Below are 27688 nucleotides of genomic sequence, written 5' to 3' on the forward strand. Positions count from 1 at the left end.
ACGCGCAGCACCCTCTACTGAAAAGAAAATTTCCGAGGCCAGCAAGCTGGGAGATGATCTATCAAAGATAAGGAATACGTCGGAGGACACAATCCCTTTGAAACCATGAGTGCAAGTGATACTTGTATGTACGGATTTCATTTGTACAGCTTTACAGCTCACATTTACCCCTCTTGAGATAGGCTTGGCTGCTCAGTCACACTACCAACTTGTGTAGTACAGACCTATATCAAAAGGTGGGTTACCTAATACTAAGCAGATAAGTGTTGTGTAGTCTCACACTGTGTGACTACATCAATTCTTACCCAACATTCACAAGTTAAGATGGCGTTGGTTGTGATGTATAACAAGCCGACCCTTCCACAGGCAGCATTTGAGGAGCAAGATTCCCGGGTCAACAAATGCATCCACTGGATTAGTCATTCAAAGGTTATACCGCGATAGTCAAGGAGGATACAGTCTGGTGTTCACGGAAAAGAATGCATGACAAAGATGGTATCCGGATAGATCTCTGATCTGTAGACCTAGCAGTAGGGTTGTATGACATGGACCAACGAACAACGACATACCAACGAACAACGACATACCAGCGTACTATCGTCTCTTTGAGAGGACCCTCTCCATCAATTAGCTGAGTCATAAATGCCCAGGTTCAACTGGCTGGAGATGGGGGTCAGAGACAGTGGCGTGAAATACGAACTCCACTGAGAGCCGAGACAGCATCATTATATGCAAGGCATTCTGTACCCCTTTTAGGAGAAGATTTGGAAGGTGTAGATTGACGCTGCCCTGAGACCAGGTTTGTACCGCTTAGCTGGCAGTGCAAACTGTCTCTTGGTAAATAGCTGGATTAGCAATAGGTGTGAAAGACCAGAATTGGTGCACCTTCATCCGAGGCTTTGACTTGGAAACCTGGGCTATATCCAGCATTGGCCTTCAAGCTGATCAATCTGTTGACACCAATCACTTAAGGACCCCCTAGGGCGCTTAAGTGGGGGACAAATGACATGGGTTAATATTAACATGAATTGGCAGGTAGTGCCATGTCCGAAAGACCTTGCTGATTTACCGTATCTTGTGGTATAAGCACCTGATGGTCTTTTGTTCAATGTCTATAATAGATCCAGTGTAAGGTATCCTTGCATCACTTTCAAAAAGATACAAGAAATTATTGGTAATAGGGAGGTGCCATCCCCAAGAGAGTGCACATAGTTATAGTAGGAGATTTCAATCTCCAACTAGAACCACTCAAAGAACGTGAGGGCCTGTGTGAGAACCAGGACCAAGCTTGGGACATACCATCCTTAGCAGCAGAACCCCAGCTGAAGACGTATAGCTATGCACTGGACATAGCCTGCATCATTTACGATCTGCAAATATGGGCATATAATGGAAGATCTGTACTTGACCGTCCAGCTAAAGACACACATTTTGGCCATCAGTCCTCCACACATATAGATTATATCTTGATCCTGGTTAGGGACTGGGGTCTGCTCGCCCATTTTGAGGTTCTGAATAGGCATGATAGCGATCGCAAACCCCTGGTAGCCACCCTTCAGTGTAAGGAGGTAAGATCTAAGTCCAGCCAAAAAAAACATTGGACCCAGGGAATTACGGTGACAGGAAATGCCTGCAAAACACTTAAATGGGCCAAAATAATGGAGGGAAATACAAAGTCAGAGATATAAGAGACCTGCATCCCCCATATTGAAAACCTCTGTAAAGATGGCAGCTGCAACCAGACGACTGAGACCCGGTTCGTGGCCATTGTAGGAAGCATATTTACCGTACGTCACCCACCACCAACAAGTCGTGAAAAAATATGCACTAAAGCGGAAAGCGGTCGGCATGGTTTGATGAGAGCCAAGTGGCAAAGCAAAAGATCATGGACAGCTTGGCAAGTGGCACGACTGTAGATAAAATTCACTTAAGTAGTTGTAGGGAGTATTACAAAAGCTTGACGAAGGGCAAGAAGGCTTCCAACCTGAGATCTAAATGAGATAAACTACTGGCACTGTTTGAGAAATGGGATATCCTAATGTTTTGGAAGTTGGTTGTAGGTAGAACGATAGAGGGGGAGGTTTTACTCCAGTGTGACAGTCAAGAAGAAGGGCATTCCCATTTTTCAGAATTATATGGTAAAGGACCACCTGAGAACTATGCAGGAAATCACCCGGGGGAGAATCACTATGGCCCTGCAGCCCACTTTTCTATAGAAATTAATGTGTTGGAAGCAATACTACATCAAAAAGGGGGTAAAGCGACAGGCCCAGAAAAGATCCCCATAGACTTGTTCAAAGATGAGCCAAGCATATGGGCACCAATACTGACAAAAATGTTCAGTGCAGTGATTAATACAGGGCTGGTCCCTCAGATCCTGGCGGTGGGCAGTTATCACGATTTACAAAAAGGGCAGAATGGGTGAACCTGCCAATTATCGGCCCATCTCCCTGCTCGATAGCACGGGGAAAACATTTGCAAGGGCAATATTGGGCCATCTCTAGGACTGGGTCGATAGCCACGGTCTAGTACATCCCTTCAAGGCAGATTACAGAAACACAGAAGCACTATTGATCAGAGTTTGACTTTTTCCTAACCAAAAAGTACATAACCCTGAAGGTAATAAACACTATGCAGTCGCTGTGGACCTCCCGACTCCCTTTCATGGAGTTCCACATCATTTACTATGGAGTGTTCTCAGTAAAAGGAAAATTCCCCAGCACTTGATTGAAATCGTGAAAAGGCTGTATCGTGAAAATGAGGCGGTAGAATGTTTTGGGTTAGGTGGGGCAGTTACAGACTCCTTTGGAGTCACCCGCGGCATCAGGAAGTGGTGCGTCCTTGCCCCATTACTGTCATGTCAGTTTATTGATGAAGTTATTAGAGAACTGGTGCTCAAATGTCTAGATGTGCCAAGGATTGGCAATAAGGTACCAGCACTATTCTTTGCCGACAATGACGTCCTTTTGGCGACATCACCAATGGGCATTTGCCGACGATGCCATCCTTTTGGCAACATCACCAATGGGCATTAAGAGTACAATAGCATAGTTTGTGAGGAAATGGGATTAACATTGAACCAAAACAAACCAAAAACGATGGTCTTTAAACAGAGATCAGTAAATAAATATATTTTTAATGTGATGGTAAATGGACCTAGACTTGAGCACGTTGCAACTTTTTAGGGCTGCAATTCCAAAGAAAACTGCTCATGGTGCGCACATTTAACGAAGGTCTGCATTAACGTGTAGTGGTACGGCCAACGCATTTCACATTTGGTGGGGAAGCAGTCTCGCCAGCTTTATAAGAAACAGGCCATCCCCTCCTCACTATATGGGGCAGACGTATGGGGTCACGTTAAAGCTCCCAAACCGATGGTAACAGAAAATGTGTTCCTAAAAATTTTGCTAAGGTTACCCCAGGGCTCACCCAGTGAAATAGTTTGCTTGGAAATAGACTTGTGCCCAATAGCAGACCAGGTCACAACCTAACCATCACTGCACTGGCTCAGGTTGTGGACAACAAAGGGCCTTGAATGTTATAGGGATGCTCAAAGTCATTTACTGGCCCAGGAGGAGGGGGTGGAGGGGGAGGAGCCTCCCGTGGGTCACCCATGTGAAGGAAACCATTGAGAGGCTTCAATTGCTGGGAATGTGCACTGAACCCAATGTACTGGCCAAAGCATCAAGGACAAGGCTCAAAGAGGCCATTTTACAAGAATCCAGGAGAACCATGAGGCACATGTGTCAGCGGTTAAGCCTAGGGCCATGCTACCTTGATTCAAGGGGGACTTTGGGTATGAGGAGTATCTGGACATTATCACCCTACTGTTTGCAAGAGCCCTATATCTAGAATGGGCACTGTTAAGCTTGCAGGATTCACAAGCACATGGAGGGCAGGTAACACAATGATATGTCAACTTGGTGAAACGGATGAAGAAACTGTTATTCATTTCTTGTTTTCCTGTGACAAGCCTCTATCACTGAAGGGTCCCTCAGTAGCTTTGTGAAGCCCATAAAGTTGAGTTTATCTGCACTAGTCAGGGTTTTATCTAAAGTGGGATCTATGACGCAATTGAATCCCCGGCTATAATAAACTCTATTCGAGAAGCCCAATGCTGATTTAGTTAGAGCAGCGAAGAAAGTCTTTTGGCCCGAGTTTCATGGACAACCTTCGTACCACCACTTTGGTATTCAAAACCAGGAACCTCCAATCCAGGTGCTGCAACACCCCCAATACCTTAAGAGGGAGCCCCCTCTTAACTAGAATAGCCACTCCTTTCATCCTAGTACCACATGTGGCAAAAAATGACCCAGTATAGAATGTGTGGCCCAGGCGTGGTTCGTCCTCCAGGAGCAAGCAAGTTTCTTGTAGGAACACAAGATCGGGAGCAAGCTTCACTAGTCTCTGGAGGACGGCCTTGCTCTTAATTGGGGCCCCGAGTTCCTGGACATTCAGGGTGAGGCAAGTAAAGTCGGGGGTGTTCCCAATCGGAACATTATCCTGCATGCGGGTTGCAGGCGGATTAAGCAGGGCACAGGAACATCCATTCGCAGCCCTCAAGTAGGGGGACACTCGTTGCTGCTCAATAGTACTGTACCCGGGAAATGTCAAATCAACTTTGCACATGATCCACTTAGAAGCTGCGGTACTGCCCTTAGCCAAGCAGAATCCCCCTTCCACAAAAATCTGAATAGCCAACAAAAGAAAAAGGAAGGGAGGATAGCTCAGCAGAAACATGCGTGCCTTGGAAGCAAGACGACATGAAGCAACACAGGTTCGATCCCCGGGTCCACGCTTAGAAACCTCTGGGTGTTTAAGCGCGTTATAAATACGCAACCAAGACAAACAAAAAAAAAAACACGATTACGCAAACTAAATAAAAAAAACACAATTCCTGTAATAGCGCCTCGATGCCTGCGGGCTGTGAGCACTTTAGAAATAATAAAAAATTTTAAAAAAACGAACCACCAAACTCAAATCCTCCAATCGGCCGTTATTTCGGGACTACTTCTCTGCAGGACCTTCACATTAACTAATGTAGGTGCCAAAACTTCATATACCCACGCAGCTTAACCAAGAACCATAACTGAACAAGGCCTTCATGCCCTTAACAACGGCTCTCCCCTCAGCGACCACGGCTTAACTGTTCATTCATAACTACTGCAACAAAAGGATCAGATCAGCGCATCAGTCGCCAGCTCCGAGAGTCGACGATCCCCCTGCCGTTGCAGGGCTCTCTTTGAGGATCCTCTGGGGCCTGTCAGAGCTCTCTGCGGATCTTTCAGGTGGGGCGACCTTCCCCCTCTGGCCCGTCCTGGAAGGGGTGAATTTCTTCCATCTCAGGGCTCTGCCTTCCCCTCCTCCGCCAGCTTAAGGAATTCTTCTGCCTCCTTCTCTGATCCAATCACGAGCCTACAGTCCAGGTGCTCGAAGAGCAGCTTCCATGGGAGCCCCCATTTATATTTTGTCTCTGGAAGTCAGGTTGTGAGAGGGTTGAACCGGCACCGCCTGGCAAGGATCCCCAGGGCTATGTCTTGAAACAGTTTGCGGAAGGTCAGGGAGCCTCTAGCTCTCACCGCTGCCGAGACTCGCTCTTTCTGTTTGAAAAAGTGGACCTGCGTCAGCACATCAGAAAGCAGGTTCCTCCAGACCTGTGCAGAGGAAGGGAGTAGTTTCTTACCTGTAACTCCATTTCTCCAGCATTGGTATCTTTCATGGATTCACATGCTGTGAATATTTCCCGTCGTCATTCTGGGAAACCCCAGTAACTTTAATATAGCAGTTTTCCTATGTAATACTTCGACACTGAGTGTCCCATCGACGTCTTTATGAGTGTTTTAGGCTGCACCAATAGGACGTCCAGTATAAATAGCCCCGCCCAGCGACTTCTCTTCAGATTTTAACTTCGCCAAAATGGAGGAAACCCAAAACGTACGTTTGCCTGCAGGGGCGGCCGGAGGGCGTATGTGAATCCATGAAAGATACCAATGCTGGAGAAGGGAATAGTTTTTTACCTGTAACTCCATTTCTCCAGCATTGGTATCTTTCATGGATTTACATGCTTAGAATATTCCCCGTCGTCAGACTGGGACCCCTCGGTACACATATATAGCCCTTTCCAAAGGAAACACTTTTGTGTCCTATCTATGTCCTTCTAGGACCCGCCTACGCATGCTCCGCAGGCCGTGCTAGTATAAGAGGCCCGCCCCCGCGGCTCCCCTTCAGATTACGGCCCCTCCAAAGTAGGAAGGGTTAAATTTATCACATACATTACATACGGGGAGGTTGGCGGGCGCATGTGAATCCATGAAAGATACCAATGCTGGAGAAATGGAGTTACAGGTAAGAAACTATTTCCTTCTCCAGCATTGGATCTTTCATGGATTCACATGCTTAGAATAGATTGTATAGCAGTAACGCTTAAGACAGCGGTGAGAATGTAATGTAACTATATATATATCCTCACCCTACTACACAATGCATATCTACCGTAGGGATAAGTTAAGTCATATAACGTTGCCCACAAAGTATATCGCCCTTAAAACGGTAGACACAGAATCTCCACAGGGAGGAGCTTACCTTACTGAAACAGATGGCGCAGGACAGCTCTTCCCATCTGCACCTCGTCTGCATGCTGCCTGGCAAGGCAGTAGTGGCGGGTAAACGTGTGGGGCACTGACCATGCAGCAGCTTGGCATATGTCCGTCAGCGGAATCCCAGCCCATAGCGCTGTTGAGGAGGACATCGACCTTGTAGAATGAGCTCTCGGATGTCCTTGCAGTGGCCTTCCGGCCTTAGAGTGACAAAAAGCAATCGTCGATGAGACCCATCTAGCCAATCCCTGTTTAGAGATTGCTTTTCCTCTCGTCGACGGACCATATGCGACGAACAGTTGCCGGGTAGCCCTGAAGTCTTGTGTACGATGTAAGTAGAATTTCAGAGCCCTCTTAACGTCCAGGGTATGAAGAGTTTTTTCTGCTCCCGATGATGGAGTGGCGAAGAAAGTAGGCAGAACCACGGATGAGTGTTTGTGATATACCGTCGGAACCTTCGGGACGAACATAGGGTTAGTTGCCAGGACTACCTTGTCCTTAAAGAATCTTAGGTAGGGCGGGTCCACGACCAGCGCTTGCAGTTCCGAGATACGTCTGGCTGATGTGATAGCTATCAAGAATGCCAACTTCCACGAAATTAATTTTATGTCGGTCGTGGCCATAGGCTCGAAAGGCGGTTTCATCAAGCCTGCCAACACTGTGTTGAGGCTCCACGTCGGGGGAAAACGTTTCACCGGGGGAAAAGCTCGAAATAAACCCTGCATGAAGTGTTTTACCAGTCTGTCACTGAATAGAGGAGACGACTGCCTCTTCCTTGTGAACCTCGAGATGGCTGCCAGGTGTACCTTTATCGACGAGGGGGACAATCCCTTTTCTGCCAAGAGGAGCAGGTAAGGTAGAACTTGTTCCGGCGTCACCAACAATGGTTGTAGGCCCGGTTGTCCTCTACACCTTTCGCAGAATCTCTGCCACTTATAGGAGTAAAATGTGTTAGTAGAAGGGGCTCTAGCCGCCTGTAGAATTTTTTTGGCAATCCTCTGAAATGTCTAAAGCGCCAAACTCCGAGAAGTCAGGAGCCAGGACGTAAGGTTGAGACTGTCCGGGTCGTGATGCCACACCGTGCCTCTGTCCCGGGATAGAAGGTACGGGACTTTCGGAAACGCTATGGGATGTTCCAGCGATAGATGGAGGAGGTCTGAGAACCATGGTTGCCTCGGCCAGTATGGTGTCACTAGAATCACCCGGCAATTGTATCTGCGTATCCACTGTATTGTTTTCCATATGAGGGGAAACGGGGGGAAAGCATAGAGGAACATGTCCGTCCATGGGAAGGAGAACGCCTCCCCCACCGAACCCTCTTGGGGCCATCTGCTTGCAAATTGCTCGCATTTCTTGTTGTCTTTGGTCGCGAAGGCGTCCAGAGGGGGGGTGACCCCATTTCTCGAACACTTTCCTCAAGTGACCCGTGTCCACTTCCCACTCGTGTATCTGGGCCATACTTCTGCTGAGGGAGTCGGCTTGGCCGTTCCTCACTCCTGGAAGGTGATGAGCCACGAGGGAAATTTCGTGCTTCGATGCCCAATGCCATGGTTTCTGGGCTTCTATGGAAAGAGTCCTTGATCGTGTCCCTCCTTGTTTCCTCAGATAAAACATGGCTGTTGTATTGTCGGTCAGTATCCGCACTCGCGAACTCTTGATGTGTGGTAGGAACGCCTTCAAAGCCCATCGTACCGCTCTGAGTTCCAGTACGTTTATGTGTAGGAGTGACTCCGTTGGAGACCAGCGACCTTGCGTTTGGAGAGCACCCATGTGCGCTCCCCATCCGGTTAGGGACGCATCCGTAACTATGGTGCTCTGAAACTGCGGCTCCTGTAGGGGCACACCGTTGTTCAGATTGTGGGAACTCTGCCACCACTGAAGGGTCCGACGTAGCTTGTCGTCGTCGACGGTTATCCTGTCCGACCACGATCCCTGAGCCTGTGTCCATCGGTCCGCGAGGAATTCTTGGACTGGCCTCATGAATAGTCGACAGTTTCTCACCAGATGGTTGCAGGATGCCATGGCCCCTAGGACCGAAACATACTTTCTCACTGAGATCCTGGTGTTTCGCCGTAGCCGGGCCGCTTGTTGAATGAGTCTTGAGGTCCTGTCGAGGGAAGGTTTCACCAGCCCTAACTGAGTCTCGAACTGTGCCCCCAAGAATACCAGCGTTCTCTATGGCCGCAGAGAGGATTTCTCGAAGTTTATGGCGAATCCTAGCCGTTGTAGAAGCTGCATGGTGGCTTGCAGACTTGTGTTGGTCGACGCTGGGGAGGATCCCCTTACCAGCCAGTCGTCGAGGTATGGGTATACATGGTGGCTTTGCTTCCTTAGCCAGGCAGCCACTGGAGCCAGGCATTTTGTGAACGTTCTGGGGGAGGTCTTGAGCCCGAAAGGAAGAACCGTGAATTGGTAGTGAGTTTGCCCTATTACAAAACGTAGGAATTTCCTGTGTTTCCGACACATTGGAATATGGAAATACGCGTCCTGTAAATCCAGGGATGCCAGGAAATCTCCCTTTTGAACTGCGCGGATCACTTCCTGCAGAGTGAGCATCTTGAATTTCAGGCTCTTTAAGGACTTGTTGAGATCGCGTAAGTCTAGAATGGGACGCCATTTTCCGTTCGGCTTTTTTACGACGAAGTATCTTGAGTAGACTCCTTGACCTCTCTGTGATGTTGGAACTAATTCTATCATGCCCTTCGCTAACATGAGTGTAACCTCTTGTTGCAGTACCTTCATATGGGACTGAGCGGTGAACGCAGGTGGAATTTGCGTAGGGTTGTGTTTGAATTGCAGAGAGTGTCCGTTTCTTATGGTGTCTAACACCCATTGGTCCGTCGTTATCCTTTCCCATTCGTCGACATATGCTGAAACTCTTACCCCCAGAACGGTTTGTGGTATGTCACTGCTGATCTTTATTTTGCTTGTCTCTCGACGACGATGGGTATGATGGTCGTTTTCTGGAAGACTGGAAGTTTCGTCGACTGTTAGCCGATTGTGAGGCACGTCGGTATCCCTGGGAGGGGTAAGCCAATCTGGCAAAGGATCTGTCTCCAGAAGAGAATCTTGAATTACCTGAAGCCCCTCTAAAAGGGACGAAAAGACTTGTAACTTCTGCCACTCTGGAGGGCCCCCAATGAACGTGCTGTGTCCGAATCTTCTTTCATCCCTTTTAGGGCCTCGTCCACCTTCTCACCGAAAAGAAGGTCTCCCTCAAAGGGCATATCTAAGACCTTGTATTGCACTTCTGGCCTGAAGTAGGTACACTTAAGCCATGACTGTCGACGCAATACCACCCCATTGTTGACTTGCTTGAAGCCTGACTCAGCGAGATCCACCGCGATGTTTATTGCGTGATTTGAGGCTTCCTCACCCTCTCGGACCAGTAGCATCGCCGCCTTCCTCTGTTCCTCTGGAAGATGATGAAGCAACGGAGCTAGTCTGCCACATCTCCCGATCGTATCTGGCCACAATTGCCAGAGAGTTTGCGGCCTTTACTGTGGTCGCTCCCACGGAGAGCACTTTCTTGCCAAAGGCATCTTGGCGTCTCGCCTCGTTCTCAGGAGGAGTCGTGCACTTGTGCTGTGCCTTTGCCTTCCTCGCTGCTGCCGCCGACACCACCGAGTCCGGTGTTGGTTGGGAGGATAAACACTTGGGGGTAGACTCTGGAGCCTTAAACTTTTTTTCTAGGCGTCCTTTCACTGCTGGTTCTGAGAATGGGTGTCTCATTGTCTGCAACCCCTCTTTCCATACATGGTCTAGTATTGGTATCGAGAACACCGACCTCCTTCTCTTGCCCATGTGGTCGAACAAAACACAGTCCTTTTTATGTTCTTCCTGGGACAGACCAAATTCTTTGCATGCCTTCTCCATCATAGAATGGAATGACGCAATGTCGTCCGGAGGTGACGGGTGAGCTGGGCTTCTGGGGTTTTCCAACTCCGCCTCTGACTCCCAGGTAGGATCCCTGGAGGGGGATAATGAGATATCCGACATGGCTCCCCTGTCAGACTCCGAATCTGGCAGCTCACCTTCCTCCTGTGCCAGTGTTGAGATTGGCGTGCGTGGGTGCGTCGGTTGACGGGACGGGCCCGGCTCGTCGACGAGTGACTGTGGCAGGCTTGCCTGGGGTAGCCGCTGGTCCAACGACTGCAACAAGGACTGAAGCGTGGACAGAATATCCAACGACAAAACCGATTGAGGATTGAGGAGAGGGGCAGATACCGGTGTAACGGATGCCCTCGTCGACGACTTGTCAACCGCTCGTAGCCCTAGGTCTGTTGGGCCAGCAACTCCCTCGTTCTCGTCCTCCGAGGACAGCAGCATAGCTTGTTCTTGTAGCAAAGGCTGCGGGGGGGGTCGGGTCAAAGGCCTCCAGGCCTCCTGTAGGGCCCTCGTCGACGCCATTGTCGATGGGACGGTGGATGCCCCCTGTGCAAGTGGCAGGGCGGCGGCCGATGACTGGACCGCCGTCGACGACGAAGCCTTCGCAGGTGGTTTTGGCGGTCCCGCCTTCTCCACACTGTGCTCGTGGTCGATCTGTGATGATCGCCAGAGGAGGATTTCCTTTCCTTCTCATGCTTTTTTGATGAGGAGGATTTCTTTGCCGAGGAGTCTCTAGCGGAGTGACTTCCAGACGACTCTTTTTCCGACGGTCTAGATTTCTTCGCCGGTGGTTCCGACGAGGCCGCGCGGCGTGATGTTTTCGCCGACTGTGTGGAGCCCAGCTCCGAGGGGGTATGCCCCCGCTCCATCATTCAGCCATGCCACCAGGCGTCGGTTCCGGTCTTTGAGGGTTTTTTGAGAAAACCCCTTGCATATGTCGCAGGTATCCGCCGAATGGTGAGGGTGGAGGCAATATATGCAGTCCATATGTCCGTCCCCCTCGTAAACCTTCTTTAAGCCGCATGTCGCGCAAGGACGGAACAGCGCTTTACCTGACACAGAGGACATTACTCGAAATCCAATGACGCAACCTAGTATAAAACAGGACAACACGAGGAGATCCCACTACTTTGGAGACGGTTGAAATCTGAGGAGGAGCCGCGGGGGCGGGCCTCTTATACTAGCACGGCCTGCGGAGCATGCGTAGGCGGGTCTTAGAAGGACGTAGATAGGACACAAAAGTGTCAAAAGTTTTTCCTTTGGAAAGGGCTATATATGTGTACCGAGGGGTCCCAGTCTGACGACGGGGAATATTCTAAGCATGTGAATCCATGAAAGATCCAATGCTGGAGAAATGGCGTTACAGGTAAGAAACTACTCCCTTCTCCAGCATTGATCTTGATCTTTCATGGATTCCCATGCTGTGAATAGACTACATAGCAGTACAAGAATCTGGAGGTGCATAACAGGCAGACAATACCCCTGAGCCAACAATAGAAAAACATCAATTTTCAGTTATCATGACCGAAAACATTAGTAAAACCAAAACCCAAGAAGCTGCAGGGCCTACGTTAATGGAACAGGTACTGGAGGACTGCACGCCCCACCTGCACATCCTCTGCATGTTGTTGCCCCAGACAGTGTCTGGTGAAGGTATGCAGCACCGCCCATGTCGCTGCTTGGCAAAGCTCACTGAGTGGTATGCGACGACGCAGACCTCGTAGAATGGGCCCAGGGAGTGGACCGCAAAGGCTTGCTTGTTTTCTCGTGGCAGAAGGAAAATCGTAGATGGCACCAAACGTGAAAGCCTTGCTTCGAAATCGCCTTCCCCCTTTTGGCTGGGCAGAAAGCTCAAAATAGTTGCCTCGATGACTTGAAGGACTGCAGCGCTTTCTCCGCCGGATTAGTAGCCTTTGGAAAAAAGTTGGGCAAGGCTATCATAGTTTTCTTGTGAAACTCTGACGGAATCTTAGGAATAAAGTGACGATTCGCAGACAGGAGAACCTTGTCCCTCATGAAACGCAGATACGGCGGGTCCATGAGAGCCTGAAGTTTGGAAACCCACCTGCCAGATGTAATGGCCATTAGAAAAGCGACCTTCCCCATGAGAAGCTGCACCGTCGTTGTGGACGTAGGCTCAAACAGTGGTTTCATGAGGGCTGAAAGTACCACATTGAGACTCCAGACCGGAGAAAACGTCTTCGATGGTGGGTGGGGGGGGGGTGGGGAAGGGGGGATGGACGTCCGGAAAAGGCCTTTGAGGAAATGCTTAATCAATCTGTCGCTGAACAGAAGTGTAGAGGTTGTGCTGCCTCGTGAACCTGGAGATAGCAGCCAAGTGGCCCTTGATCAAAGGCAACGCCAGACCCCGCTCCGTCAACCGTAGAAGATCTGGCAGGAGTTGTGGCAGAGAAACCTGTAATGGTTGCTACTCCAGCTGCGTCGAGCACCAGGCACAGAACCTTTTCCACTTTTGACTGCAAGACACATTGGCAGACTGCGCCCCTGTGGCAGCCAAAATGCGGCGACAGTCCCACAGAATCTTTGTGTGTCCAAATTCGGAGTGGTCAGGAGCCACGCTGTAAGTCTGAGGGATCCTGGGTCATGATGCCACAACCTTTCCGTCATCATGCAACAGCAGATCTGGCTCGGACCACAGATGAAGAGGGTCGCCCACTGCTAGGTGAAGAAGGTCCGAGAACCAGGTCTGTCTGGGGCCAGAATAGGGCCACCAGGATTACCTTGCATGGAACCTTCCGCACCATCTGGATCATCTTCCAGATCAGAGGAAACTAAGGGAACGCGTACACAAACAGGCACATCCACGGGAATGAGAACGCGTCCTCCTTCGAGGCAGGATGAGCCACCCTTCTGGCATAGAGACGGCACTGCTTGTTTTCTGGGCTGGTGAATAAGTCCAGAGGGGGAAGTCATCCATTTCTTGAATATCCATGCCACCTGGGTTTCCTTCAGCTGCCACTCGTGCATCCGAGTGGTTTCTCTGCTGAGAGCATCTGCCTGAACGTTTTGAACCCCCGGTAAATAGTAAGCCACAAAGCGAATCCTGTGTGCGATGGCCCAGTGCCAGACCGCTTGAGCCTCCCGGGACAGAGACTGTGAATGCGTGCTGCCCTGTTTGCGCAGAGAATACATTGTGGTGGTGGTGTCTGTCAGAATCCGTACCACGGAGCCCTGTATGAGGGGAAGAAAATACTTCAGTGCCCAGTGGCCCGCCTTCATCTCCAGAATGTTGATGAGTAAGTAAGTCTCCTTGAAGGTCCACAGGCAGTGGACCAGAAACTGGTCGAGGTGCTCCCCCCAACCCACCTGGGAAGAGTCCGTCATGATTGTGTACTGAAAATCCAGTTCCACAAGGGGCACACCCCTCACTATGTTGTCAGAGCGAGTCCACCACTGCAGGGCATCTACCAGATTACGGGAGATGAGAACCTTGTCGGACCAGGCACCGAGGACCTGTAACCATCTTGATGCGAGAAACTCCTGCACTGGCTGCATGAAAAGCCACCTATTAAGGATGAGTGGGATGCAGGACACCATGGTGCCGAGAAGAGACATGTGTACGCGGACCGTGACCAATGTCCCCGGCCCGAAGGAGCCCGCCATGGTTAAAGGTTTCTCTTTTCTTTTGAGCGATGGCTTCACCAGATTGAACTGTGTATGAGACTGTGCTCCTAGAAAAACCAAGTTCCTGGAGGGCATCAGACAAGATTTGACGGAGTTGACCGCAAAGCCCAGACGCTGCAACAGGAGCATAGCTGCTTGGAGACTCTGCTGACGAGTCGCCCCCTGAACAACCAGTCGTCCACGTACGGATAAACATGTTGACCCTCCCTGCGGAGGTAATCCGCCACCAGAACGAGGCACTTGTGGAACGTTCTAGGCGCAAATCTGAGGCCAAACGAGAGCAACCGGAACTGGTAATGCTCATTGCCGACCACGAACCGTAGAAACCTGCGATGTTTGGGGTGCACCGAGATGTGGAAATAAGCATCTTCGAGATCCAACAACGCCAAAAATTCCCCTGGCTGAACCTTCCAAATGACATCCTGCAACGTTAGCATCCTGAACTTTTGGCGTTTCACATTTTTGTTCAGTGGCCGTAGGTCCAGTATGGGGCACCATTTCCCATTCAGTTTTTTTATGACAAGAGTAGGTTCATTTGCCTCTCTCCGATGCCAGAACCTTCTCTATTACCCCCTTCTGCAGCATCAAACGCATCTCCTGCTGCAAGACCTGTAGGTGCAGCTGCGATACCTTCACCGGTGGAATAGAGCTGCGGACAAATCCAGCACCCATCATTCCATCGTAATCAAATGCCACTCGTCGACATGATGCGCCACTCTCCGTCCCAGTTGACTGCCCATATGGCAGTCATTTTTGAGGCTTGGACTGCCGGCCGCTAGTAGCGGAGGACGACGGACCCCTCCTTAACACATTTTGATAGTTCTTGTTCCGTTGAGCTGACTGGAAAGATTGTCAGAAACCCTGGAGGAATAGCTGGAGAGACTGTAGCCTTTGTTGCGAGATTCTGCAAACCTGGCGTTCCCCCGAGGCTCCCCGAAATCAGGTAAAGGGGCGAAAAAAAAACACCTACCCGGCAGAGTTGCCAGGGACCTTGCCGTATCAGAGTCCTCCTTCATGATCATCAGTGACTCGTCAATCTTCTCCTCAAACAGCTGCTCTCCCTCGCAAGGCATGTTGACCACCTTGTACTGAACCGCAGGTTGAAAATCGTTACAGCACAGCCAGGCCTGCTGCCGGAGGATGACCCCATTATTTATCTGTTTAAACCCAGATTCTGCCAGGTCCGCAGCAATATTAAAGTTGTGATTGGAGACTTCCACCCGCTCGTGAACCAGAATCATTGCTTCCTTTCGTTGCTGCTCAGGCAGATGGTCCAGTAGCGGGCCATGATCGCCAAAGAGTTGGCCGCCTTGACAGTCGTATCCCCCACCGTAAGCACCTTCTTGCCAAAAGCATCCAGCTTGCGGCCCTCCTTGTCCGGGCAAGTCGTACACTTACGCTGGCTACGTGCTTTCCTGCTGGCTGCTGCCGACACCAGCGACTCTGGAGTGGGCTGTGACATGAGGCACTTTGGCATTGACTCCGACGCCTTGAACTTTTTCTCTAAGCAGACCTTGATCACAGCCTCTGTGAACGGATGGCACATCGTGCAAAGCCCTTCCTGCCACACGAGGTCCAAGATGGGGATAGAGAAGACCACCTTCCCCATATAATCAGACAAAAAAAAAAAAAGTCTTTCCTCTCATCTTCTGGAGTGAGGTCAAACTCATGGCAAGCCTTTGCCATCATGGCATGAAATGCTCCCACATCATCTGACGGATAAGGCTGCGCCGGGCTGCTCAGGGGATCCATCTCTGGGTCTGTATCTCAGGCATCCGCCCACCTGGGAGACGACGAGCACAACCATCAAGAGCGTGTCTTGTGGGACGCTATCGGCTCAGATTCCACCAGCTCCCCTTCTCCCTGATCCCTACGAGGAGGGGTGAACCCCCTAGGCGATGGTACAGGCGGCCGACCTGGGGGAGACTTTCGCGGTTGACCCTGGCGAGGGGCACCCAAAACTTCCTTCTGCCAGCATACGGCTGGCAAATCCTGCCCAAGGGCTCCACCAGGGCTCAGGGCACCGGGAGCCAGGCATCCAACTGTCCCAGGAGCGACTGCAGCGTAGTCAGCACTTGCATTGAGAGCAGGGAGTGCGGATTGACTAACGGATTCTAAGGCGGAACAGCCCCTAGGCTGCCCGACGTGGATGGAACGACCGGCTGCAGGATCATACACCAAAAGATCGAGAAACCGATGATTCTCTATCGGGAGCAAGGGAGCAGAGCCGGCCCCAGACTGCCACGGCACTTCCCCTAAAGCAACGGACCTCCATCGGCCACCAGCTGAGCAGAGGACCTCAGTAGTTCCATTCCCACTGAAGCAGCCATTGACGAAGCAGACTTTGACTTCGTGGTAGACAGCAAGGCCAAAGATGGGGTCGTTGCCGGCATGGTCGACAAAGGGACTGCAGGCAGCAAAGTGATAGTCAACGGGGGGTTCCTCGAATCGCTAGTCATCGGAATCGAGGCCCCAGCCAGCGGCCTGGCTTTCGCCGGCGAAGAGGACAGCTTGGATGCAGAGCTGGCGTGTTGTCTGGAAGACTCATGGCCAGAAGACGAATGATGCCAGTCCTTCGAAGTTGACTTCTTCGTCGACGACGACGAATGTGACCGCGACTTACCTTTGTCTGATGCAGCGGGCTAGCACAATGGTTCTGACTATTTCTCCAGCCGGCAACTCGAATCCTTCGACTTCTCAGCTTGCGGTGCAGGCATGTCCGGAGAGGGGCCACCCGACCCCGTGCCTTTTTGCACCGACCGTGCCACGGATGACTCGCTGCCAATTCCTAAATCCGACGCCAGGGCTGTCCCTGTGCACTGCTACTTAGGGGTTGGCTACGCAGACTGTGCCCTCTGATGCGAAGGAGACCTCTTTGCCGAAGGAGTAGAGGACTTGCCCCCTCTTGCCAAACCTACTTCCAATCCCGGATTGGTTCCTTCGTTCAACCAGCAAATCAATCGCCGGCTACGGTCTTTGAGCGTCTTCTGGGAGAACCCCTGGCAAATGTCACAGTTCTCCACTGAATGATTAGGGTACAGGCAGTACAAACAGTCCGCATGGCCGTCCCCTTCATAAAAGTTCTTGAGGCCGCAGGTCTCACACAGCCGAAAATAACAACTTCTTCTGGCCCACAGATGACATGATGGGGCCTGAAAACACACTGGAACAGTGAAGGCTGCATAGAAATACGAAGAGCAGATTCTCAAGAGAGAACACAAGGTGATCCCAACAGTTTGGAGACAGTTGAAATCTGAAGGGAAGTCGCGGGGGCGGGCTATTTATACTTGACGTCCTATTGGTGTAGCCTAAAGCACCCATAAAGGCATTGATAGGACACTCATTGTCGAAGTTTTCCATAGGAAAACAGCTATATTAAAGTTACCAAGGTTTCCCAGCCTGTCGACGGGAAATATTCACAGCATGTGAATCCATGAAAGATCCACTAGAGAATATACTCTATGGGTTCAGTCCAAAATGAGCTCCTCATCATTCCCCGGGACTAGCAGGTGGCAAAAGCACGTTCACAAGTATTCCTCTAGCTCCTGGTCTTTCACTCGGAGGGGAATCCACTGGATGCGGACGTTATTACATCAGGAGTGGTTTTCCACATCTTTCTGGCGTAGCCACATTTGTTCCACCTGGTCTTCTACAGTAAGGAGTTGTGTTGGGGGTCTATTTGCCCCTGTTCGTGTTCGCAGTGCGCTGCCTCCCAGTCGTCCATCCTTTTTTCCACTGACCGCAAGTGGTCATTTAGCTTCGTTAGAGACTTCAAAAGTCTGCCCCGCAAACTCTATTTTGTTTGAGCTCCGACAGTAGCTGTTTCCTTCCAGATTTGGTAGCCAACTCATCTTGGCGATCCCCAGTCGTCTCCGGCGCATGGACTTGCACAGTGGCCAATAGCACATGCTTCTCCTTTGGGCCTTGCATGGTCAGCATGGCCTTTAAATCTGCCTGCTTCTGTTTGCCAGGGGTTTTGGCCATTCCTGCGCCAGGTTTGGGGTCCAACTGCTCGCCTCTTCTCACACAGGACAGCGTCGGCAAGCTGTAGCTGGGATGACCTGCCCAATCTACGACCCCACCGGGGCAGGATTCAGGTCGGTGTCAGAGTACCAACCTTCAGATGACAGGGGGTCCGCTCTTAGATCCTCCCCGGGGGTCCACCCGGTGCGCTTGCTTGAATTGAGACCTCCAACGCTGCAGGGTCAGCTTCCTCACTCATCCATCCATCCATCCATCAATCAATCAATTTTGGAATGGGTTGGCTGGGCTTGCTCTCTGCCAGGTGCGCCACTATTTGCTTCGCTCTGCTGTTCTCTCCTCCTCCATACAGCGGGTCAAATTGGGGTGTGCCAGCGCACTCTGGGGCTGCTTCGCGCAGGGTGGTATGCCCATGAAAGTTGTGGGTCCAGCAGATCTTCCTGTGTGATTCAGGCAGTTGTGGGGTGGGGCAGCTTCACTCGACCCTTCATAGTCTAGTCTGCAAGGCCCTTTACCCTGCTGGTCTCTTCACTCCTGCAGCAGTCAAATTCAAGATTCACAACAGGCTCTGGACCACTTCACACAAGAGTGTGCCTCCGAGGGCTGTGGGACAATAAAGCCGTCCTGTGGAGTGCCCAAACGGCACCTCTTCCCCACAATGGCTGGTGGGAGGTGTTGGACTCCATATCACAATCGGGCCGTTAGCTTCTCGGATAATGGAGCAGAGAGGCTTGGGTGCACTGTATGTGCTGGTTCCCTTAACAGTGTCCCGATTCCAAGCTACCACCTCATGGATCTTTCTGCAAAGTCACACTCCTCATTGGGGATCCGAAGCAGACATGGGCTCTACACGCTGGGCACTCTGGTGCATCAGGCTCATGTTGAGTGGGCGTGTGTTTTATGTCATTTTATTTAGCTTTAATGTGTTTGGCTTCCTACTATGCCTAGTGTCCAAACATGGCCATGCCGCAAGGTTTGTTTGTCCCTTGTCCATCTTGTCACTAACCCTTCTTGTCCTGTGAGGACAATAAAATCCTTAAACAGACTTCCAGTGCCCGGGAAAGAAGAGGCTTTTTTTTTTTATTAAAATGCATTTGGTTTACATCTTAATCCTTACATTTATCATTCACATTCAGTTTACATTATTCTCCTTCTAAAAAATTTCACAAACAAACACCAGACATCATTTATCTTTTATCCTTCTTCATTACTGTTACTATTGTCCAGCGTAATGTTTTCCCAGAAGTGAACTATGGTTGCGACCATCTTTCTATTATTTCCTATTAAGATGTGACTCCATCTTTCTTCTTTTTCCATTTTTACTGTGGCACTCTAGTATTTGGCGCTAAAGAGCAGTCTCTTTTGATTTAGTGCCTCGCATTCCATAATTACGTGATAGAGCGTTTCGGTTTTTCCTCTTGTTTGGCAGAATCTGCAGTCGCTATTTGCACTTTTATATTGGCTCCATTTCCCCTGTACTTCTCTTGTTGGCAGTAGGTTCAGTCTGAATCTTAGAAACATGTCTCTAATTCTTCGATCCGGATATAATTTTAAGTAATTTGGAAGTTGATTAAGTGCTCCTTCTTCTCCCTCGCATTTGAGTGTCATTTTATATTGATCTTTCTGCACTTGAGTTTCAATCCAATCGGGTCTACTCAGCATCTTTTTTTGCGATTTGAGGCATTTTCGTTAATGTCTCCAGTGTGATTCCTTTTTTGTTACATATACACATGGCTGCTTCTTTCCATTTGTCCAATGTAACATTGTTTACGTGTACTTTTGAAGTTCTTAGGATTTCCAATGCCGGTATCTTTTCTTCGCTGTTCATTTTTCTGTAGAAGTCTATTATTTTCCATTCGATTATTGATTCTAATGATTGGAGGCCCAATTCATAGCGTATCCGTATCATAGGCATGTTCTCGGGTAGACTTAGTACTTTTCTCCAATAAATCGCTTCCAATTTCATCCATATGCTTCTATCATGGTTAATCATAGTTTCAGCACCGTATGCAAGGATCGCTGTCACTTTTTGCTTATAAAAGGTTACCGCTGGTTTAAGTGAAAATGTTCCGAATTTCTTATGTATTGACAGGCCTTGTCTGGCTAACATTCTAGTTTTTGCTTTTAGCTGTTCTGCCCATGGTGCTTCTGTCAGAGATTGGTTGATCCATATCCCTAGATATTTATAAGTTGTAACCTGGATCAGTTTCTCTTCCTGGAGGTAATATTGGAATGTTTTTTTCCCATTTGAATTCTTCTTTGTTAGGTGCATGATTCTTGTTTTCTTAGTGTTTGTCAGTTCATTTTGTTCCATGTATTCATAGGTTTTGTTAAGAGCTTTTTGTAATCCGCACAGTGTTTTTGCTAATAAGATGATATCGTCTGCATAGATCAAACAAGGTACTGCAGTCGCATTTAATTTTGGTGGGTTGATGGTTGGTGTATTTATAGCCTCTTCAAAATCCGACGTAAACAAACTGAACAGTGCCGCTGCTAGCGGACACCCTTGCTTTAGACCATGCCAGGTGTTTATTTGCTTTGTTATTATTCCATCCGCTGTCATTCTTACTTGTATTTTTGTGTTGGAATACAAAAGTTTAATTGGTTCTAGGATGTCACTAGGGCATCTCCATTGTTCTAGTTTCTTCCACAGCAGGTCTCTATTGATTTTATCATAGGCAAGGCTCAAGTCGACATACGCTACTATTGTATTTGTTTTTGTTCTTTCTGCTTCTTGTTTCATCAGATTTAGAATCATGAGATTCCCGTTTGTTCCGACATTGCGCACAAATCCTGTTTGGCGCACCGCTTGATGTTTTGTTTGTTTTGCCCAAATGTTTAATCTTGTCAGTATCAAGTTAGCAAAAAGTTTCCCTAGTGGATCCAGGAGCGCCAGTGGTCGATAATTCTTTGGTTCTTTTGATGATCCCGGTTTGTATATTGGGATTAGTGTTGCTATTTTCCAGGACTCTGGGACCTTTTTCGTGCGGTTAATCAGATCTATAATTTTACCACAGAATTGTGCCCAAACTTCTGGATTTTGTTTTAATGTTGCGTTCGACATGCCATCTGGCCCCAGTGCCCTTGATGTATTTAGTTTTTTTATTATGTTGGTAATGTCTTCAATATCGTATCTAATGTTCCATTGCTTTGGCAAATGTTGTGGAGTTTTCTTTATTACTGTTGTTCGTTCTTCGTAGAAAGTTGAGAAATACTCTATCCACGCTGCTTCTGGAACATCCACTATCATTGCATTTTCAGCCTTTGTACTCGATTTCAAGAGTTCCCACAAACGTCTGGTGTTGCGGTTTTTCAGGGAGGCCATCATGGATTCTGCGTTTTCTTGGTCTTGCATCGTTTTGGCATTTTTATGCCAATTTTAAAATTTTTGTTTTGCTTGGCCAATTATTCTTTTTTTGGTTTGAGGTTTGAGGCAGAGGCTTTTTGTAGGCTACTGCAGGGCCATGTGTGTTTGCTGCCAGAAAGTGGGTTAGGACTATCTGGTCCCAATCCATAAACTGGTTTCAGTCTGTCTGAATGTTGTGCATCAGCTGTGCCACCAGTGGCCCTGATTGGACCACTGGTTGGGTGTTTGTATGGGCCAGATCATTGATTGGCTAGTGGGAGTTTCGGCTCTTAACTGCTTTATGGATAAAAAGGAGGACCCCCAGAAAGATCCTGGAAGAAACCTGAAGGAGACAAGTATCCTGTCCAACTGCAAGACGTGGAAGGAGACTGGACCCATTGGAAGAAGGCCTGGCAAACAATTTATGCTGTTGTCTTGGAAGAGCCCAGTCTTGTAGATGATCTTCAGAAGTCCTGTGAAGGAGCGTCGACCCTTGCAGTGGAGTGAGCATCCATTCTCCACTGCAAAGAAGAGCTGTCGCAAGTGCCCCTGGATCACCCAGTGGCTGCCCAGCTCAGAATGTGGGCTACCGTGCTGCAGACGTCACTGTTCTGTGTTGAGGCGTGGAAATTTGGAGGAATCGACAGCTTGTGCCACAGTTTGTGGTTGCAGAATCGAGGGGACCTGAGATACGAGGAAAAGTCTGACCACAACTGTGTCTCCCTGCATCACTGTTCAGTGGCCATTATCCAAAACAGCTTTCCTGCATCCAGTACTGTGCTCAGAGGGAGGGGGAGGGGCCTGCATTGAGTTCTTCTGCATTCTCCATCCTGAAGACCTTGCACCAGCATTTGTTGCTGACCGGAGAAGTGTTCAAACCTGCAACCCCTGAGCATCAAGGACCATAGCGGACAGCAGGCAAAGGGACCTTATACCCTCTTCTGAGGACCTGCAAAGTCCTAAGAGGAATCAGAGTACGGGGGGTGAGTCTTAACAGTACTTAATAGAAACTTATATCCTCCTTATAAAATTCAATAGTTACCAAACCTTTAAAACAGTTTGGCTTTGCCATCGCTTCCTTGCGCAAACATTCTGAAAGTGGGGGATACTTATATTCACTGGAACAACTTGTCCTCTACCCCTTGGAACTCTTCACTGAACCTCAGAAGCCCCCCACTAACTTTTTCCTAGCTCACAAAACTTTGTGCCAAATGTTCACCAATGCCCCACACATCTTAGGGATGGACTTTAAAAGTTAGTGTTGGATCTCTGTGGAGCTGCATACTAATACTTACCTTCTTTTGCAGGGGGTTACTATATTTTTCCCTACTCCACTGATTGTATATATGTATCTTTTATTTAGTATTGTGTGATATTACATGCGAGTAGTCATTTTTCATAGTGTTATATGAACATAAATACATATTTCTATAACTGTTTGTCTAATGTGTTCTTTGGCTTTTCACTGTTTACACTCATTGAGGATCCCTTACCAGGCTCACCCCTTGTAAGACTTGGGGCCTCATTATGAGTCAGGCGGAATGGGTTAACGGGGTTCGCTAATGGATGCGGATCCCATTATTCCCATTTCGCCTGATTACGAGGTCCCCTCGCGACTGACATAGAAGGCCTGAGGTCCTCTCGTGCTAGAGAAGCCACGGGCTGAAAACGTGGAGAAAGGAGGCTAACTTTTGCATAACATCGTTTCCCCCACTATTTGTATTTAAAAGTAAGGATTGGCAAAAGGTTTATTAGTATAAGCCCTTTTATTTTGGCAAGACACCGCTAGGACTACATTATTATTCTTTGATGGTCGTAGCTTGCTCCCATCTTTAGATTTAGGATTAGAAAGGCATTTTTCAAACGCAGTTGAAGTTCAATAAACACCCTTGAACTGTGGTCACTTATCTGTCTTGCTGTTTGATACCATGCCTTCCTTATAATGGATAGAAAAATGTAGAACCACCATTTTAAGGGAATGGTGGACCCTGTGTTCCCTGTTGCAGTTGTGAAGACAGCCTGCAACACAAGTTCACAAAAGTTGGGAGAAAAATATCCACTGCCACCTCATAACTTGCCATAACTGCTCATAACTGCTCATAACTTGCCACTGTAACTGTAACTGGGAAGTTACAGGATAAGTGGGAAAATAAATACATTGCGTTTCCTCAACATAAGGTGGGGTGTGCTGATTCCACAAAATAGACGTCAGTGTAGATGAAAAGGATCCCCTTGCCCCGATAACAGAAGGTTATCACAGAAAAGTAAAGGAAAGCGTAAGGAGCTTCCCAGAAACACTGCACAGAAAGTGCTGTGTGCTGCAGTAAGAAATTACAAATGCCATAATGTTGGAGGAAAGCATAACTCCAAAAGAGATACAAAAGGTTCCCAAAGACAGAGTAAAAGCCTGAGAGTGTGGAAAACGGGTCCCAATCACTCAGCAGAATCAGATAAACCAAAAGGTCCAGCAAAAGTGCTGGGGGACTCACAGCTGAAGAGAATTTCAGATAAAAAGGAATTCTACTCTAACATATAGGTAGGCTACCACCACATGAGGCATTCTTTAGAGACACTCTCCTTCATACATCAAAATAATGACCTCCACGGAATATGGGTCATGTAGGGAAGTTTGTACGCAACACAATTGTGTTTTATCCAGTTTTACAATCGTTTTAGAATTCTAATATGTATTAAGATGGTATCGGATTAAAAAAAAATATATAAATATTTTATCTAAATTCTCCATTAAGAGCAAAAAGATAAATCCAAGAATACAATTCTATGATAAATGCAATGTGACGTGTGCTAGGACACAGGAGTTTAAGTGTGACATTTGAAAAGAAAGGGGGCGATGGGTTAAGAGATTTAAATTCATTCACATTTCCGAAAGGGTTAAGTGTAAATACAATTAAGAATTTCAGGAAAAGGAAACAAACTGTTCTTAGGAATTAGTGATCATGTAGAGAGTTGCATATCAAAGAAGAGATGTAATGCAATATCAGGGTCCAATCACAAAACTCAATACACACTCCTAGGAGAAACCATAATAGGAGACACAGGAGGCCCACCTCCTTGGAAAGAGGGCGCAACGAGTCTCTGAGATGACATGGGAAGCTTTTGCGCTTGAATGCATTAAATGTCACTTATGAAGAGCTACAGACATGAAGGGTAAGAAGAACTAGCAATGACCGTTTAACGAGTGGATTTATCACAACCAAGTCAACCTCATCAGTAATTGTTGAAAAGATGATGTTGGAGACTCTAGATTGTTTTAATTGGCATTTCATGTCCAAGTGAAATGCTAGTTAATTAAGTCATGGCTAGATTTGTGTGGCTATTGCAAACTGTACCCCAGGAACCAATATTTAATACCTCACCAGACACCTGCAACTGTTACATGGATACTCCCTGGCAGCCACACAAAATGTAATTCCTCACAGTGAGCTAGGTTTTAACTTCCCACCAGAAACTATAGCTGCCTGTGCAAACACTACATAGCAATAAATTGTCAGAGCACGAGGCCTTTGAGACTTTGCCAGGGCCTTCACATTTGCCTGAAGAACACACGGATGAGAAGCGACCACAATATAGCAACTGCTAAACAACCTTCTGCCAATTTCACCATGTGACTGATCCAAGCAGTGAATCAGAGTATTATATTGTACCTCTTTAAGACCTTGTCTTTTTCTAAAATAATTGAAATATTCATACTAATCGGCAGTGTATGTTATTTATCACACTGCCCATCAAAAGAGTAAGAAATACTAGGACCATGTGGAGTTTAGAAAGTCAGTTCGGAAAACTGCCTCAACAACCATGACAATTGCAGATCAATAGCAATAAATGTGTCAATTTCGACTTGCAATGTCTTTTTGCTCATTTCAGGAAGGCGGTTACCTTCGGGGGGAGGGTGGAAGGGAGAAAAATGAGATTCCATGCAAAGCCTTACTGCACGAGAATAGTCACTAGTATCTGAGAAGGAGGATTAAACATCTAAATATGCGGTTTTCCGACTGTTTTGTAAACCAAGAGTATATTGGTTTTGTAAACCAAGGGTATATTCTCTTCCCCGGTATTCATAAGATGATTTGATTCTACACCAATTTTGTAAGTGCTAAAGGAGCAGTTTGATTTTATTTCCATCTGTTTACACTGCACTCTCGTGAGCAGCTATGGGTGAAACGGGTATTGAAGTCAACGTTGAAATTACAAAAATGAAGGGTATCTTCAAAGACTCAGAGAAGACTAATACCTGAATACCTCCAGTGAGAAATGGAGGCTCTAGTATTCAAGGACCGATAAGGGATAGTTGTGGCCGTCACTTAGCCCTCTCTAATGCTATAGCTTTGGAATGATGTGGAAAAACGTACAGCCAACTAAGTAGAAACCGTGAGCTCTGTTCGTGAAGAGTGCTCTGAATTAGCTTAAAGTATGATTCTCTTTGTTCACAACAGTCTAAATCCATTTAAGACGTTCTACTTTCATGAAAGGCTGGATTTATGTCCCCCTACAAAAGGCAACCACGTGTTAATGAGTGCATAACGGGTAAAGAAACTTTAAGAGGGGTTGGAAAAGAAGCCATTTGCACTTTGTTTCTCAAAGAAATAAAGAAGAAGTATTTAGCTGTAATGTGGGCACGCTTGAGTGCTCAAGTAGCAGGTAGCACAACGGGAAAGTCTACAAATAAAAATCTTGATTGCAGAAGAAGGGGTGGCTTTACAAGTGTACAAGTGTGCATTACACTTAATGCCCGTTGTCTGGCACTTCAGAATGAATGCCACTGTCATGGGAGCTTCCTTCATAAAAAAGGGCATCTCCTTGGAGGGGTTTTTCTTCAATAAAAGGCCCCCACTACCTGGGACCTAGACTCTTATTCTTGCCAGAGGATAGACATAGTCCATGTGAGGGTCTACGATGTACAAGAAGAGGTTTCCAGAAACGCTGCATTACATTTCTTCGAGTTTCGCTGAGCTCTTAAAATTACTTTTATGCTTACACCAAACCGAAAGAACACCAAGAAATAAAATTTGCATAAAAACCAAGCACTTGAAAACAGAGATGGAGAAAAATAAAAAAATAACATGCCAGAACAATTAAGTTCCATTTGATTCACACAACAGAATGAATTCAAAAGATGTCACAAAGGTCAAGTAAACGTTATGCTGAGAGTTAGGATGTACCCTGCCTTCCACCTCACAGGAGGTCCGTGAGAATTGTGCAATTGTTCCTTATATCTGAAAAGAAAGCGAGCTCAATACAAGTTAAATTATACATTCTTCCAGTTCCACAATTCAAAATGATCAGACTATAAACCCATCACATTAACTATATTAATTACTAATTACCCATATTGGAATTATGTACGTTTCACAAAAGCTATTGCTCATGTATTGACTGGCCAACCATCAGTTTCACATTCCTAGTGCTGCAAACGAAAATACTAGAGATGTGAATTGGTGATGAAGAAACCAAACAAATTACTTGGCAAACGAATCAACATACCTTGGATTCTAAGAAACTTCCTTTAAAATATCGATATTGAACTCGAGCTCCACTGGTAGTAGGGATGGTTGTTCTCCAGAGCATACTGTTAAACAATTATAACAATAAGTTAGTTCTTTTCATGTGGATTTTTTTAAAATTTAATTGAAATAAAAATATATGGTGTCAAAAGAATTACATGTTAGCGCACAGCTCCCCATGTAGGCGATGCAAGCAGTTAAATTACTTACTGTAGTCAGAAATGTACTCCTAATCCATAGACCCATTCCTCCATACTTATGGGACATCCCTTGCTTTGTGGCCGGGCCTGGATCATGCTGCCGAACAGCATAGATGGGAAAGAAATCATTGCGCTGGGGTGCATGTGTGACCAATCCGCTGTGCAGCACCTCCTTTGTGAATGCTCCTGGCCTCAATTACTAGTCATTTTATTAATGCAAAACTAAGTTTCTTTTAGGGGGATAGTAGGTAAAGCTTTATGGACGAAGGGGACTATAGATTAGGAGTACAGCTTCCAGGTATTACCCCAAAATACCGAATATAATTAACCGAATGGGAGATTTGGTCGAATTTCAGCCGTATGAAAATTACGAATAGCTGAAAACCTCGACCAAATGCTCCATTCAGTGGCATTATTATAATAAACAAGGGGAGCGGGGGCTGCAGGGGTGTCCCCCGCAACGGTTCGCTTAAAGTAAAAAGAAAAGAAGAAAACAAAGTCCCTGTGGTG

At 47.5% G+C, this 27688-nt stretch overlaps 1 protein-coding gene across 2 annotated transcripts in view; it reads right to left on the bottom strand.

Annotated features, from left to right (window-relative positions):
- Nucleotides 1–27688, bottom strand: part of GPCPD1 (glycerophosphocholine phosphodiesterase 1) — a 1217556-nt gene that overhangs the window by 1037725 nt on the left and 152143 nt on the right. For both annotated transcript variants that reach the window (XM_069608267.1, XM_069608268.1), the window contains exon 4: nt 26959–27043. In XM_069608267.1, the coding sequence (XP_069464368.1) occupies nt 26959–27043 (85 nt within the window). The remainder of the gene's footprint in view (nt 1–26958; nt 27044–27688) is intronic.

This window comes from Ambystoma mexicanum, chromosome 4q, assembly GCF_040938575.1.
Source record: "Ambystoma mexicanum isolate Mex_15411 chromosome 4q, UKY_AmexF1_1, whole genome shotgun sequence".
Taxonomy (NCBI): domain Eukaryota; kingdom Metazoa; phylum Chordata; class Amphibia; order Caudata; family Ambystomatidae; genus Ambystoma; species Ambystoma mexicanum.